The sequence below is a fragment of the Capra hircus genome, chromosome 25 (genome assembly GCF_001704415.2).
Source record: "Capra hircus breed San Clemente chromosome 25, ASM170441v1, whole genome shotgun sequence".
NCBI classification, from domain to species: Eukaryota; Metazoa; Chordata; class Mammalia; order Artiodactyla; family Bovidae; genus Capra; species Capra hircus.
This window is the reverse complement of record NC_030832.1, coordinates 8,438,387-8,455,320: the sequence shown is the minus strand read 5'-3', so window position 1 is coordinate 8,455,320 and position 16,934 is coordinate 8,438,387. Positions and strand designations below refer to the sequence as shown.

The 16,934-nt window shown below is 44.6% G+C and overlaps 1 protein-coding gene across 1 annotated transcript in view; it reads left to right on the top strand.

Moving 5' to 3' along the window:
- The window catches only part of GRIN2A (glutamate ionotropic receptor NMDA type subunit 2A), a 445,041-nt gene that overhangs the window by 352,504 nt on the left and 75,603 nt on the right, over nucleotides 1-16,934 (top strand). The window contains exons 9-10 of the mRNA XM_018041005.1: nucleotides 2,377-2,502; nucleotides 6,100-6,329. Of these exons, the coding sequence (XP_017896494.1) occupies nucleotides 2,377-2,502; nucleotides 6,100-6,329 (356 nt within the window). The remainder of the gene's footprint in view (nucleotides 1-2,376; nucleotides 2,503-6,099; nucleotides 6,330-16,934) is intronic.

Here is a 16,934-nt window from a genome sequence, read left to right as displayed (position 1 = left end):
GAGTCGGACACGACTGAAGTGACTTAGCAGCAGCAGCAGCGTACTGAGTAAACTAGTTTCTTGAGTTTTGTGAGACGCTCCAGTGAGTTATGTGAGACGTCTTAGCAAATAAACACCAACGTTTTAAACTAGTATTCCTTTTTCAGGACCCTGGACAGCACCCCACCGCACCCACCACCACCCAAGCAGCTATTCCATTTAATTTGTTATGGGTATACAGTGTTCAAGGGCTTCCCTGATGGCTCAGTGGTAAAGAATCTTCCTGCAATACAGAAGATTCAGGTTCGATCTCTGGGTCGGGAAGATCCCCTAGGGGAGGGCATGGCTCCCCACCCCAGTATTCTTGCCTGGAAAATCCCATAGAGAGAGGAGCCTGGCAGGCTACAGCCCATGGGATCACACAGAGTCGGGGACAACTGAAGCAACTGAGCATACACAGTGCAAAACACACCACCAAATACTTTACACGTGTATGCTCCTTTACTCATTACAGTGATTCTCCTCTGGTAAGACACACTATGCCATTAGCTCATCCAACTTGGAGAATTACTTTAACATCTCTATTCTTGAATATTAAGTAATTTTTAACCTCCTAATTTTTCATTTATGTCTCTTCCTTTTTGAATAAACCTCATTACCAAATTGCTTTGATTTCAGGGACATGATGTGATTTGTACTCAAGTTAAAAATAAGATAAATTTCAGTTATAGTCTTATTAATTTCTTTGAGCTCATTTTGTATATTTAAGTCAAGTAAGTTGTGTTTGTACCTATTGCTTCTTAATGTATTTGCCCTATCAAACTGCATTACAAATTATCCCTTCAGGTTTTAAAATTATTCAATATAGTCAAAGCTTCAGACATATTAACTTTTTATTATATATTATAAGCTCATTACATTGGAATTTGTGATGATCTGTGTTAAGTAATCACAGACTTTAATAAAATGGTGGCCTGCTATCAGCCTAGTTCTTTATTATTATTACTAGCTTCATTAGAAAAAATTCAAAAATAATAAAATGTCTATTATTCCAGAGGTATTACTGTGCTTTTTATATTTTATTCTTAGAAAATATTTGCTCATGATGAAAAAATTCTAAGTTCATTGGCATCCAAGGGCAGTTTTTTCCCAAATGCGATCAGGTAAAGCTATGTTCATTTAAAAAATGTTATTCTCAGTTGATTTTCTAGAAAATCTATGTCATACATGGATAAAATGGCTCCATTCAGCTCAGTTTCATATTCTTGTTCAGTTTTAATAAAAACGTTAATTTATTTTACATAATATCTCCTACCTTTCTAAAATGATCTGAGATTTAGAACCCTGTGTCTCGCCCTATCCTTCTGAGACACCCACACGAAAATGAACTAATGAAAACTATTTTTAGGGGAAATAACCATCCATCCATCTACTACCTCATTGCCTCTATCTTCAGCGATGTGTTCTCATTGAATTATCGTGTGACTGTAATATCCTCAAATGACTTTTCAATTGCATTGAATCCCATTACCAACCTCAACAAGATTTTTGAATTGTAGAGATCTCATCTGTCTAAAGCAGAAGATAAAAGGAAGAGAGTAATAGCAGAGGGGGCAGACTGTGACTCTCCCATGTTCTTGTCACTCCCATAATTTTATGGCCTTTTCTTGCAGGTTATAATTCTCCTTTTACTTCTGGGGTTCCCCACACATCATCCCTCCAGCGTGTTAGGATAAAAATGAAAATAAAACTCATGCTGGTTTGCAGAAGCATTGTGGTTGACTATTCAAGTCTAGTCTTGTTTCTCTTTAGCTTTGGTTCCCTGGATGATGCTATAATTACCTATGACCCTGTGGCCTCTTTATTTGCATTTTCACTTTCTCCTTTGGCTTTATCATTCTATTTTGTTTTTATTATCCTTGACCTGGTTTGTAAAATGTCATATGCTCTTCTCTATTTTTATCCTATTGTATGCAGTCTTATAAAATACCTCAAGTATTTTGTAAAGTAGAGAATGATTTAAATGTATGAATAAGCAATGGCAAGGGCTTCCTAGGTGTCTCAGTGGTAAAGAATCTGCCTGCCAATGCAGGAGATGCATGTTCAATCCCTGGGTCGGGAAGATCCCCTGGAGGAGGAAATGACAACCCACTCCAGCATTCTTGCCTGGAGAATCCCATGGATAGAGGAGCCTAGTGGGGTGACCCATGGGTGTCACCAAGGATCAAACAGGACACAATGACAGCTTCTTTTGAAAGATGAAATTCATACCAGAGTGGGTTTCTCAGTGAATCTGAAAATGGACCTCGAGGCTTCCTGCTTGCCCGGGTTGTGAGGAGGAGTAGCTGATCGCATAACTGATCATGGCTCCATCCCTCTGGCCTCTTTTATCTGCAGAACCATTCAGCGCCTCCGTCTGGGTGATGATGTTTGTGATGCTGCTCATTGTCTCTGCCATAGCTGTCTTCGTCTTTGAATACTTCAGTCCTGTTGGATACAACAGAAACCTAGCCAAAGGGAAAGGTGAGGCTGTCTTCATATGCATGATTCAAAGTTGATGCCATTTAATTGACTTTCAGTGAAGATTTCAGATTTAGAACACATGATCCTACACTGCCTTGCTATACCATCGTATTAATAATGCTGTGTCATTAATTCTACGTGCAATGCCATCCAGGTACGGGTTAGTCCCTTCAATGGAAAAGAAGGACAAGACTTAAAACATGAGACATTTTTAAGCTTGCTATAATGTGGAGTCAGTAGTTGTTAGGTAAATACTGCTGGTATTTGTTGAGAAAGCTTATTTGAAGCAGTTTTTTCTGGCAATTAGCTTTCAAAATGTGCATCAAAAGAAATGTTAAAACCACTATTGAGTCGCAACTTCAGTCTATGCAAAGAAAATGGTTTTATAGAATCTGGGTTAAGAACATTCTCTAAACTTCTGAATTGTGCTCTCATTCGTTTGATGATAAATATAATGATAAAATGGTGATTTTCCCTGGTTACATTTTCCTCTTGAAAATGCCTGACTTTGGTGCATTAGTACTTGATAAAGTGGCAATCAGTAAGCAGAAAATTGAATTGGGATGCATTCATTGGCTATAACTTATTAAGAGGATCGCACCTGAGCCTTATGCATAAACACAGCACACAATTTTGAGTGAATTTTTCTCAATGCACAACACATTCTAAGTAAATGGTATCAGAAGGATGCCAAGACCAAATCTGTTTCCTGAAAAATGACTTTAGATGATGGAAGATAGAAGATTTTCAAGGTATAGTTATTAAAAAAAAAAAAAGGCGCTTTGCCATATGCTCTTTCCACTAGGAAGATTCAATGTTGAAAACAACCAACAGGTCATGAGGATCTACTGGGAACTCAGTTTTATTGAAGTCCTCCCACTTCTTAACCATTGAAGAGTGGTGATTACCACATAAATCACCTCCCATCAACCAAGCAGAGTAAAAATGCCCTAAATAATCATGTTGTGTTTAAGTGGGAGAGTTGCCAGTCTTTCACTAAGCAGCTAATGTAATTAACCTAGTAAGAAGCTTTCCAACAGACTGGGTCCTGAGGCAGTTTCTTATGGGTGATAATATTGCAGGAGAGTAGATGTTAAGTTTGCAAAATCAGAGTTTGTGTTGTGTATGAATTCATGCATTTATTTGATGATTATTTATTGAGTGCCTGGTACTGGAGCAGGAGGGTAATGTGATAAATTGGATAGAGAGTTCCTGACCCTTTGGGAACTGATAAATTTAGTTGTGGAGATAATATGTCAACTGCATACATGAATAATCACAGATTGTAGTAAATTTCAAGAGGACGGGGGAAAAATGATGGGATTTGAGCACATCTTAAATGTGATGGTCAAGAAGGACAGAGCTTCAGGAAAGGATGATGCTTGAGTTGAGACCTGAAGGATGAGGATTCCAACCTATGAAAAACTGAGGGAAAAGCCTTCCATGCAGGCTTTACAAAGTCTTGTATCTTAGCAGATACAAAGTCTTTGGCGCAGGATCAATCTTGACCTGCCCAAGAAACAGAAAAGACGTAAGTGAGGTAGACAGGGGTATAAGAAGGAGTCAGTGGTAAGCATTTCAGACTTTCTTCAAAATACAATGGCAGGGAAAAGGCAGAATAGACACCTGTAGACTGCAGAAAGGTCAGTTTCTATCCATCAAAGTTATTATCTATCAATATAAGCTGCCCAGTTCATGGGATCACAGAGTCGGACACAACTGAGTGACTGAAGAACACCTATCGAGATGATGTGGAAAGAGGGAGGCTGGTTAAGGAAGGTGGTGTCGGTTTCCAAGAGAAAACTACAGTGGTTTGGGCTTGGATGGAGATGATAGAGATGGAGGTGAATGGACACATTTGAAATGTATTTTGGAAGATATTAATAAAAAACTACTGAAAGGCCATCATGTACAATACATTCTCCTTTGGCCAAAGCACACACTGTTGTGAAGGAAGGAATCTAGCGTGCCAATTCCCCAGCCCTTCCATCACCTGGAGGCTTTTTGTTTTCTGCTCATCCACATGTAGAAACTCTCAGGAAATCACAGCTGCTTATTTCCTTGCACAAAATAGTTTTCTGTTACATTTCAGTCCTTTTGGGGAGGGGGGAATTATATGATTCAGGAACAGTCTACTTAATCAGGAATTCCTAAATGTCTTGGACAGCTACCCTGCAACTGCCCATTTCTGATTCCCAAATAGACGTCACTTCTGATCAACAGGCAACCCTAATAAAATTAAGTAGTTCATGGAGTTGACTGGATCGACTCTAATTATTTTTTGCAAAGAGTTCTCAGCCTCTTGGGTATAAGCCCAGAAGCTCATAAAATGAGGCAAAGAGAAAGCAGAAAGCTTGAGGTTGAGGATAATAGAATTAGTTGCCTTCTCTTTAATGTGTTGTATATGGATATTGTAAGTATTGCTGTAGCCTGAGTTTGCCCTCCATGTACCGAAAGCCTGATGCCTAGTTAGGCTTTCTGCCCAGAACTTCATAACTTCCATCAATCTGGATTCACTTCTGCCTCTTTTATTTATTGCCCACTCCACATGCATCACCAACTAAAGTCTAAGTAGATCATTCATATCTTCATTTACTTAAATGACATAAAAATTAACCTTCTGTTAAAGGAAGACTCTTTTCCCCATGAAATGAGGGCATAAATTGATTTTTTTTCTCCCTTGCACAAAAACAGCTTGAAAGCTCTAACATGCGTTTTGCAGCCTGCATATTCTCCTCCCCAATAAATTCTGGCAGATTGTTCTGCCTCTTTAGTTAAGTCTGTGGCAAGGAACACTTAAGAATCTCAAGAATACGCAGAGGGAGAAGAAGTGCTGTGACATCAGAGTTCATTTCCAATGACCCTGCAACCAAATGTCTCCCATCTGTGAAGTGTTAGGAGAATTAAGCGCTATTGTTCTGCTCCTTAATGTCTCCATTTGGAGAGCGTTTTAGTTTGGTTTAATTTCTACATTGTGCACATCTTACATCTGAGTTTGAACAGGAGCCATTGCTAGGGACAGTCAGATGAGAACATCAAACATCAGTCCCTCTGAATTGCATGGTTCTCATACAGTATCACAACCCATGCATACCGAATCAGCCCATACACACGTGTTTTTTTTTTGTAAGGCCGTCCGTGTACCCCCTAAAAGGAAATCAAATCAAATGCACATTTAAAACAGGTCATAGCACTATTTCTAATTCAAGCCTGCATTTTCACTTCGCTCTCTCCTCCCTCCCTCCCTCCCTTCATTCTTCCTTCCTTCCTTCATACATTTCTCTCTTCCCTTCCTCCTTCCTTCCTTTCTTTCTTGCTTCTTCCCTTCCTCCCTTTTTCCCTCCTCTACCTTCCTCCCTTCCTCTCTGTCTGTCTTCCTTTCTTTCCTTTTCTTTTAGGAAATGTGGCAAAAAGCCAACAATACAGAAATGTGGGAAGAAAGTAATTTTTAGAGAAAAAAGAACTCGTGGTTGTGGTCCTGGGACAGTGATGAGATACACTTGTCTTCTGACAGCCTTCAGGGTTGCTGGGGCCAGTGCATGCTCCCAAGTGTGTGTTTTGAGGATGCCCTGAGAATGTCCTTCCTATCATTTGCAGCACCCCATGGGCCTTCTTTTACGATTGGAAAAGCTATTTGGCTCCTCTGGGGCCTGGTGTTCAACAACTCTGTGCCTGTCCAGAATCCTAAAGGGACCACCAGCAAGATCATGGTGTCCGTATGGGCCTTCTTCGCCGTCATCTTCCTGGCCAGCTACACAGCCAACCTGGCCGCTTTCATGATCCAGGAGGAGTTTGTGGACCAAGTGACTGGCCTCAGTGACAAAAAGGTAAGGTCACTTCACTTTCGTCTCTGCCTGAGGAGTTAATGCTAAGTGTTCCCCGCTCAGAGGATGTTTTCCTGTGAGTTTTCCAAGAGCCAACTGAGGGCAGGAGGACAGGGGTCCACTAGGGATGAGATGGTTGGATGGCATCACCGACTCAATGGACCCGAGTTTGAGGAAACTCCGGGAGATGGTGAAGGACAGGGGAACCTGGCGTGCTGCAGTCCACGGGGTCGCAAAGAGTCGGACACGACTGAGCAACTGAACAACAGAGGAAGTAAATCAGGCTCCCACCACCCAAATCATCAACTCTACAGCACAAACCTAGGGGGATTTTCTTTGCCTTTTAACTCCATTGCGCATATTTTGAAAGGTTTCAGGAACAGACGCTTAAGCTTAGCTCTCCTAAGTCTTAAAAAGTCCAGATCTAATTTGGGAACGTAGTTTCCCCCAGTATCATCCCTCATATTTACATGATTGTGTTCATGATGTTGTCCGATCTCCGTGACTCACATTACAGCTTAGGGCAGAGGCTTCCCTGGTGGCTCAGATGGCAAAGCGTCTGCCTGCAATGTGGGAGACCTGGGTTTGATCCCTGAATCGGGAAGATTCCCTGGAGAAGGAAATGGCAACCCACTCTAGTACTCTTGCCTGGAAAATTCCATGGACAGAGGAGCCTGGTGGGCTACAGTCTGTGGGATCGCAAAGAGTCTGACATGACTGAGCGACTTCACTCGTCTTGTCGTGGAGAGGACGGTGGTGAGGAAGATCCATTAACCTTGGACCAGGAGAATCTTGGGTGAAGCTCTCGGCTATAGGTTCCTCCCAGTTCTGTGACTTTGTATGAGTCTCTCATGCTCCTTGCCTTGGATTCGTCATCTCTGACTTGAAAACAAAAATCCTCTCTAAGCCCTGCCCATGTGTTCAGCCGTGTCTGACTCTTTGTGACCTCATTGTGGCCCGCCAGGCTCCTCTGTCCATGGGATTCTCCAGGCAAGAATACTGGAGCAGGTAGCCATTTACTCCTCCAGGGGATCTTCCTGGCTCAGGGAAGCCTCCTGCACTGGCAGATGGGTTCTTTACTGCTGAGCACCCAGCAAGGCCCTTTTCTGAGCCCTGCCCAGATACGAAACTGACAGCTCCTTTTCACCACGTAACCAATCAGCCCATCGCCAGCACCTGACTCACCTGAAATTTCTTCAAGGGATGTAAAAGGAATACAGGACCGATTTTTCACTTCCCACCGGTTCCATTTACTCAGACACAGCTCCAGGCCGCCCTCGTGTGTGTCTGTGCTTCCCACCACCAGGGAGACAGGAATGTTAACACCTGCTCTCTCTGTTCCCCAGTGCCATGTAACGAGGGCTGTGGGGTGTGAGTAGCTACTCAGAAACGCACAGGGAGGAAGAAAGGAGGTAAACTGGGTACGTCCTTCTATTGAAATTTCAGTCTCAGGAAGCAGACCCTGACTTGCTAAGCTCAGCAGTGTGGGGATTTGCTGCGTTGCAAAGATTTTCTGTCTTGTGTGCGAGTATAATTTGTCTCTTTATAAAATCTCACTATCGTGTCTTGTTGGCATAAGGCTACATATATCCTTTCGGCATTCATCAGCAGACCGCTGAATAGAAAATCAGCCCATGAAGAGCCTTTAACAGCTTATCCGTGACTTACAGGGTGGTTGAACGAAGTGCAGAGAGGCCTGTCATCAGAGAGATGGGGGGGGCGGGAGTGCTGGGGTGAGTCACCTTCACAGAGGCACCATCACCCTCGGGAGTCGTTGGCCTCTGATGGCTCCCCGTCAGAAATGCCTCTTGAGTGAGTGCCACTGTCCTCATCGTGACAACGCCCTGTGCTAGCTGACCCATCCCCATGTGCCCCCTCCCTCTCGCTCGCGGAGGCCCCCTCTCTGTCCCTTAGGCATCCAAGTGTGTTTCCACCACAGTGCCCTTGCATGTCTCAGGTTCTCTACCAGGAATGTTCTGCCCCCTTTTATTCTCATGGACGACTCCTCCTGCCCTTGCACGTCTCAGGTCCTCTGCCGGGAATATTCTGCCCCCTTTTATTCTCATGGACGACTCCTCCTGAACTTCCAGGTTTTAGGGGAACTACCACCTCTTGGGAGAGCCTTCCTGGTCACCGTGGTCCCCTTGGCAGCCTGGGCTTGTGCTCCTGTGAAACTTAAATTCCAGTAGGAAGAAATAAGCAGCACCTGAGTAAATGTAATGGACAAGGAAAGTCCAGGCAGGAGTAAGTGCTGTAAAGGAGAGAATACTGATGAAATTAAAATAGACTTGGGGGGAGGGGGTGGCAGGGTTCTGTGGCACTGAGTGGATGCCCAACGCACGCTTGCTAACTGAGTGAGAAAGCCATGGTGTGTTGGGCCTGCGGGCACCCCCTGGGGCTCCTTGGATCCCTTACCCGACTCTGTGCCCAGCCTCACCTTTGCTGATGAGGGCTCAGGGACCTTCAGAGGGTGATTGTCTTACAGCAGCAAAGCGATGCATGCCTGGATATTGTTGTTGTTGTTCAGTCGCTAAGTCATGTCCGACTCTTTGTGACCACATGGACTATAGCACACCAGGGTTCCCTGTCCTTCACCCTCTCCTGGAATTTGCTCAAACTCACGTCCATCGAGTCTGTGATGCCATCCAACCATCTCTTCCTCTATCGCCCCCTTCTCCTCCTGCCCTCAATCTTTGCCAGCATCAGGGTCTTTTCCAGTAAGTTGGCTCTTCATATCAGATGGCCAGAGTATCAGAGCTTTAATGTTAGCATCAGTCCTTCCAATAAATATTCAGGGTTGATTTCCTTTAGGATTGACTGGTTTGATCTCCTTGCAGTCTGAGGGACTCTCAAGAGTCTTCTCCAACACCTCATGAGACACGGCTCAGCTTCCATGCTCAGAGCATTAGCAGCAAGCAGATAGCATCGATGTTAGAAAGCATCGACCTTCCTGTAACCAATGACTAACCAGGGGGAAACCTCCAAGGTGCAGTTTACTCTCGAGTTCCCTTTGGGTTCAGGCTGATGTTAAGACTTTGCCCATAGTCACACCCTCGCCTGGCTTCCTCCCCTTCCCTAACCTCCTTCCCCTGTCTCCTTCCTGGTTTCTCCTGGAGCCCCTCCTTCATAAATCACATTCACTCAATTCCTTGGCTCACCTAAAGTGTATCTGGGGGCAGCAGAGAAAGCCATCTACTTGGAGTCAAGAAAGTTGGGTTTCCTTTCCTCTCTGCCATGTACCAGCCATGTGATGCCTTTATTGTTGTGTAACCTTGCTGCGCCTCCTAGCTTCTCTCTCAACATTTGGGAGTCATAGTTGCTCTGAGGATAAAAGGAAGCTGCCAATGAGAATGTTCCCCATAGCCTATGAAATCCTCTACAGACCCAAAAACATCATACATGGGAGCAAATGTATAGTTCCTAGAATAAGTGACCAGAGGAACATTGGAAGCAGTGGGAAACCATGTTCTGGATGAGAAGATTTTTTCAAGAAAGTATTAATAATCTGTAGGGACTTCTTTGGACTTCCCTGGCAGCTCAGTAGTGGAGCTGAAGGAGACGTAGTTTGGACCCCTGGGTCGGGAAGATGCCCTAGAGAAGGGAATGGCAACCTGCTCCAGTCTTCCTGCCTGGAGAGTCCCAGGGACAGAGGAGCCTGGTGGGCCACCGTCCATGGGGTTGCAAAGAGTGGGACACGCAGGGACTGCTTGGTGGCCCAGTGGCTAAGACTCTGTGCTCCCAGCGCAGGCAGCTCGGGTTCAACCCCTGGCCAGGGAGCTGGATCCCACATGCTGCAACCGAGACCTGGCACAGCCAAGTAAACTAAATAAACATTTTTTTAAAAAAGAAAGTAGTTGGCAGAATATTTTACTTTTTGATGCTATTTTCAACAGCAAGGAGGGAAAAAAACGTCCCTTGCTACCTAGTTTTAGGTCTAATAACATGACTGCTTGTGGGAAAACTAATTAGAACCACTAATAATTCCACTGACCTTCTCTGACTTGGAAACACCTAGTAACAGATACTGTATCCTCATGAGACACGGCTCAGCTTCCATGCTCAGAGCATTAGCAGCAAGCAGATAGCTCTTTTAATTAAATGTTTGATACAATTAAATAAACAGCAAAATTCCTGGAGTAAATAAGCTAAGTGCTCCCAGAAGATTAATGGCAAATACACCAAGAAAGTCTGCAAAATAAAAAATATATATTGAATCAATTTATTTTAATACTGTATGCAAGTGTATTTATTTTTGTTTGTTTTAATCATGAGTATCTATGGAACAACTCAGGCTTATAATACTTTGCAACCGTTTGCAGTATTAGTGCTTGCTGTTGGAGCCCATGGTGTGCTCAGGTGACCTTGGGGTTAAATTATACATAGAGGAGTTCATTCCCCTCGAAATTATTAAAGAAATTGGAGTATTGGTGGCGACCCTTTTCAAAATGTTGAGTGTTACCGTGGTTGCTGAAATCTGTCTCTGGGAGACAGATTGCTGTAGTGGAGAAAGCAACACCATAGGGGTCAAATGAATCTAGGTTCAAATCCTGGCCTGCCATATAGTAGTTGTATGGCCTTCAGAGTGTCCGTCTCCCCGTGGCCTAATTTCCTGATAGAGGGGTTTAATACCGTTCTGGCAAGGTTGATATGAGGATTAGGGATAATCCTCACACCGTGCCTGGCACATGGCAGGTAATCCTGTTACAAATGTTCTTTCTTCTCTCGCCTCACCATTCCTCCAGCCCCTCTCTGCTGCCTCTCCCTGCTCCTTCTCCCTCCACCTCCTCTTGACCATCACCGTTGCCTGATTCAAACCATCCCTCCTTTCTGGGGTCTGGAATGTTATTGCACCAACAGCGATAGAGGGAGTTCAGGGACTGGACCTTGTGGATGAGCCCATGAACGTATTCTCATGGAGTCATGCTGGCTGAGCCTCGTACACCACCCTCACTGGTTGAATGGAGGCCTCTGAGCCTCTCCTTCCTCTTAAGGGCCAGGACAGTTTGATGCTACATCTGGAAGCATGTGGCTTCCCAGGTGGCTCAGTGGTAAAGAATCTGCCTGCTGGTGCAGGAGACACAGAGACACAGGTTCGCTCCCTGGATTGGGAAGGTCCTCTGGAATAGGAAATAGTAACCCTCTCCAGTATTCTTGTCGGAGAAATCCAATGGATGGAGGAACCTGGCAGGCTACAGTCCACAGGGTCGCAGAGTCAGACAGGACTGAAGCAACTTAGCATGAACACATGTGATCTTATTGATGGAGGAGACCTCTGCAGCACCCTGGGCTGGAGCCCACATTCGTTTCTTCTGCACTCTGAACTCTCTGGAAGAAAGTTACCTTGGAAATCCATTCCTATAAGAAACACATACAGAGTACATCCTGGGAAAAGCAGGGCTGGATGAAGCACAAGCTGGAATCAAGATTGCCAGGAGAAATATCAACAACCTCAGATACACAGATGACACCACTCTTATGGCAGAAAGGGAACTAAAGAGTCTCTTGATGAAAGTGAAAGAGGAGAGTGAAAAAGTTGGCTTAAAGCTCAACTTTCAAAAAACTAAGATCGTGACATCCAGTCCCATCACTTCATGGCAAATAGACGGGGAAACAATGGAAACAGTGACAGACTTTATTTTGGGGGGCTCCAAACTCACTTCAGATGGTGATTGCAGCCATGAAATTAAGACACTTGCTCCTTGGAAGAAAAGTTATGACCAACCTAGACAGCATATTAAAAAGCAGAGACCTTACTTTGCTGGCAAAGGTCCATCTATCAAAGCTATGGTTTTTCCAGTAGTCATGTATGGATGTGAGAGATGGACTATGAAGAAAGCTGAGCGCCAAAGAATTGATGCTTTTGAACTGTGGTGTTGGAGAAGACTCTTTAGAGTTCCTTGGACTGCAAGGAGATCCAACCAGTCAATCCTAAAGGAAATCAGTCCTGAATATTTATTGGAAGGACTGATGCTGAAGCCAAAACTCCAATACTTTGGCCACCTGATGCAAAGAACTGACTTATTGGAAAAGACCCTGACGCTGGGGAATTTTGAAGGTAGGAGGAGAAGGGGACAACTGAGGACAAGATGGTTGGATGGCATTGCCAACTCGATGGACGTGAGTTTGAGTAAGCTCCAGGAGTTGGTGATGGACAGAGAAGCCTGGTGTGCTGCAGTCCATGGGGCTGCAAAGAGTCAGACACAAATGAGGGATAGAACTGAACTGAAGAAACACAGAGTGTGCCCTTAACACAAGGCCCTGGGCTTCCTGCAAGAGTCATCCTTGCCCCTAGCTATTTGTCGCACTGTAGGTCAGGATGCTTTAGCGAGTCATGACATTAATTTACAGATTGTGGCCGTTAAAAAAGTAGTTCACCATGGCTGACACTGGAGGATAATCCCAGGTAGAAAGCGTGCTGTGACGTGTCTGTGTGTGTGCAGGGCAGAGATGGAAGATGTGTCATGAGTCATGCTTTCAAAAGTTGGACAACCTTTAGTTGAGCAGGAAAAGGTTCCTCCATCTGGGTGCCAGGCTGAGTTTAGAGTGGGTGATGGTACAGTCAAGGCCAGAGAAGTGTAGAAATTTATCCCCGAGGCAGACTCCCTCTCTCTATTGTTCTGCAAACCAAAGGCCGTGGGATTGTGCTGGGGTAGCGCCTCCCCTTCCGAGGTGATGGGTTGTGACACCACTTGCCTGAGTGAGTGCAAAGAGCATTCTGTTGTCTGCACACACACACAAACACACACACACTCCCAACGCAAGGCTCCCAGCAGGAGGATCTCATTTGGAGAATATATGGCCACATCCCCCCAATCCAGTTACGGCTGCTTATTAGGCAGCAGCATGCCTAATTGAAGGGGGACAATCTGCAGCTGGAAATTTTAATTAACAATGAAATGAAGTGTGAGTCTGGAAAAAGGAATAATGGTTTCCATGGGCCTCACCCTGGGGTAAACTTGGACGCTTCCTTGGGCAGCTCTCAGTTCCGTGGAAGACATGCTGGCCTGGGACTCTGAGAGACCTCTGGACCCCACTGGACCCCAGTGCTGGTGCTGCCAGAGGTTCACTGGCTGTCCTTCCTCCTGAGCTTCAAGGTCCTCACCTCTCAGAGAGGAGAGATCACTAGTGAGGGTCCCGGAGGAATGATAGAGTTCAGACCTTAGGGCTGCTTACAAAGAGGGTAATCTTAAGAACACTTGACGAGCCAACTCATTGGAAAAGACACTGATGCTGGGAAAGATTGAGGGCAGGAGGAGAAGGGGACAACAGAGGATGAGATGGTTGGATGGCATCATGGACTCAATGGACCTGTGTTTGAGCAAACTCTGGGAAATGGTGAAGGACAGGGAAGCCTGGTGTGCTGCAGTCCATGGGTCGCGAAGAGTCAGACGTGACTTAGCGACTGAACAGCAACAACGATCTCAAGAAGGTCATGTGACCTCTCTGAGCCTTGGTTTCCTCATCTGTGAAACCAAGCCTTGAAGGTTAGTTTCCTGGCAGAGTTGTTCTAGGGCTTCCCGGGTGGGTCAGGTGGTAAAGAATCTGCCTGCCCATGGAGGAGACCTGAGTTTGATCACTGGGTCAAGAAAATCCCCTGGAGAAGGGAATGGCAACCCACTCCAGTATTCTTGCCTGCAGAATTCCATGGACGGAGGAGCCTGGCGGGCTACAGTCCATGTGGTCTCAAAGAGTCAGACACGACTGAGCAACTAACACACACACAGGGTTGTTGTATTAAATGAGCCAATATTTGTTAACATTCTTGGCACATTGCTGGCCCCAGCCGGGTCCTCAAGAAGTGTTAAGTCATATTATCATCACTTTCTGGCTCCAGAATTCCATATTTCATAGAAAAATGAGGCCCAGGTTACTTTTTTTTTTTTTTTGCCCAGGATAATGGTAGAAATGAAAAGTAAGAGCTTTTTTTTAATTTAAAAATTTAAAATTTTGTTTTTAATTGGAAGATAATTGCTTTATAATTTTGTGTTGATTCTTGCCTTGCAACAAGACCAATCAGCTGTAATTATATATATAGATCCCCTCTATTTTGAGCCTCCCTCCCACCCCCTCATCCCAGCCCTCTGTGTCATCACAGAGCCCCAGGCTGGCACCCTGTGTTATACAGCAGCTTCCCACTACCACTAGCTATGAACAGTTTTATTTCGTGAGTGCTTCTTCTGTTCTAGACACTATTCTTATTACTCGACAAGCACTGTAATTTTAGATCTTCCCTTTGACCCCAAGAGGGAAGTACCGATGGGTTTCCTACTCTGCAGACAGGAAGTAAGTGGAAACAGTGGGAAGGGAAGTGACTTCACAAAGACTCCACAGTCTGAAAGGAACTGATTTTGGAACCTGTGAAGCTGGGCTCACACTTAATAACCATCGCCTTGTGCTGTCTCTAGATTTTAACTGTATTTCCAGGATTTAGACCCAGTTCTTTGGACGCCTAATCTGATTAGATTATCCCAAAGACTGAAGATGTGGGCAGATGTCAGAGAGGAAGAAAACCTTTCTCTCTCCTTCTGGAGTCTTCTGCCTGGTCTTAGAATTAAATTAACGTGAGACAGACCAACAGGAGCAAATCTAATTTAATTTTGAATGCGCAGGAACCCCCTCCTACCCCCCGCCGCCTTACATGAGAGGTTCAGAGACAGAAAGATAAAATCAGGATGAAGTGCCATCCCAAGCTAAGGAGTAGAGTGGGAGCCTGGGGCTGTAGAGGGCGGTGGGTGATTCACAGGATGATGAGAAGAGCAGATGTTCAGTAATTAAATGTTTGCCTGTCATAGGTCATAAAATGTTATTTCTGATAATCATTCTTCTTACGGGCAAGGCCCCCAATTTAAATTCTGTAAGGGAAGGGGGAAAAGTTTCTCCTGAGCCCACGGGATCTCGAATGCCTTCAGTTCAAAATAATTCACATGCCAAATTGGCGTATCTGGGGGAGGGATAAATTAGGAGCTTGGGATTAGCAGATACAAACTACTGTATGTCAGACATAAACAGCAAGTCCCTCTGTATAGCACAGGGAACTGTGTTCAACATCTTGTAATAAACTATAATGGAAAAGAATATGTATATATGACTGAATCACTTTGCTGTATACCAGAAGCTCACACAATATTGTAAATCAACTCCACTTCAATTAAAAAAAAAATTTTTTTTAAAGAACTGGTAAATTTTACCAGTTTAAAGAAGAATTAATACCAATCCTTCTTAAACTCTTCAGAAAAATAGAGAGTAAGGGAACACTTCCTAACTTATTCTATGAAGCCAATATTTTTCCTTGATACTAAAGTAAACAAAGATATCACAAGGAAAAAAAAAAAAAGATGGTCCAATGTCTTTTTTTTTTTTTTTAATTGGAGTATAGTTGCTTTGGGTCTTCCCAGGTGGCCCAGTGGTAAAAAACCTGCCGGCAGGAGGCTAAATGCAGGAGATGTGAGACGTGGGTTTGATCCCTGGGTCGGGAAGATCCCCTGGAGTAGGAAATGGCACCCCACACTAGTATTCTTGCCTGATACATTCCATGGGCAGAGGAGCCTGGCGAGCTACAGTCCATGGGGTCACAAAGTTAGACAGGACTGAGCGACTGAGCACGAGCTTTATAATGTTGTTAGCTTCTCCTGCACAGCAGAGTGAATCAGCTCTACGTATACATACATCCCCTCGTCCCTGGATCTCCTTCCCATTTAGGTCACCACAGAGCGTGGGGCAGAGTTCCCTGTGCTGTGCAGTAGGTTCTCATTAGTCATCTGTTTCAGACCTAGTACTGTATATCTGTCAATCCCAATCCATCCCACCCTCCGCATCCTCCTTGGTGTCTGTACCTTTGTTCTCTACATCTTTTTAAAATATTTATGCAAAAATCCTCAGCAAGCTACTAGCAACCCAAGTCAAGCAGGAGCATATAAAAAGAATAATATGTCATGACCAAATGAAATTTATCCAAAGAATGTGTGGATGATTAAACATATGAAAATAAGTTGATGTAACACACAGCATAAATAGAGTGAAAAAAAAATAACCACATGATCAAAGTGGGACATCTTGGGAGGACTGTTCTGAACAGCCAGTCTCAGCCAATCAGGGAAGATGAGGGGAGCATGGACAGTGAGCCGTTACAGAGGCTCGGTAGCCACACTGGACATGGGTATGCCTGGGAAGCTAAGCTTAGCATGGACTCCAGCTCAGGAAACCTTCACGGAGGCTGCCGTTGTGCCTGGGATGGGTGGTTGTTGTTTTAGTTGCTAACTTGTGCCTGACTCTTTTGTGACTGCATGGACTGTAGCCTCCAGGCTCCTCTGTCCATGGGATTTCCTAGGCAAGAATGCTGGAATGTGTTGCCATTTCCTTCTCCAGGGGATTTCCCCAACCCAGGGACCAAATCTGTGTCTCTGCCATTGATAAGCAGATTCTTTACCACTGAGCCACAGGGAAGCCCCTGGGGTGTGTTAGGCCCTCGACAAGTACTGCCTGCCTGCATGCAAGAATAGATAATGAATGATGGCTAGAGAATGAGTAAATGCTAACATAGAGTCATTGTAAGGGAAGAAAAATGACTGTCCCTCTACCCTTCTCGGTTCTTGGTTGAGACCTCCACTC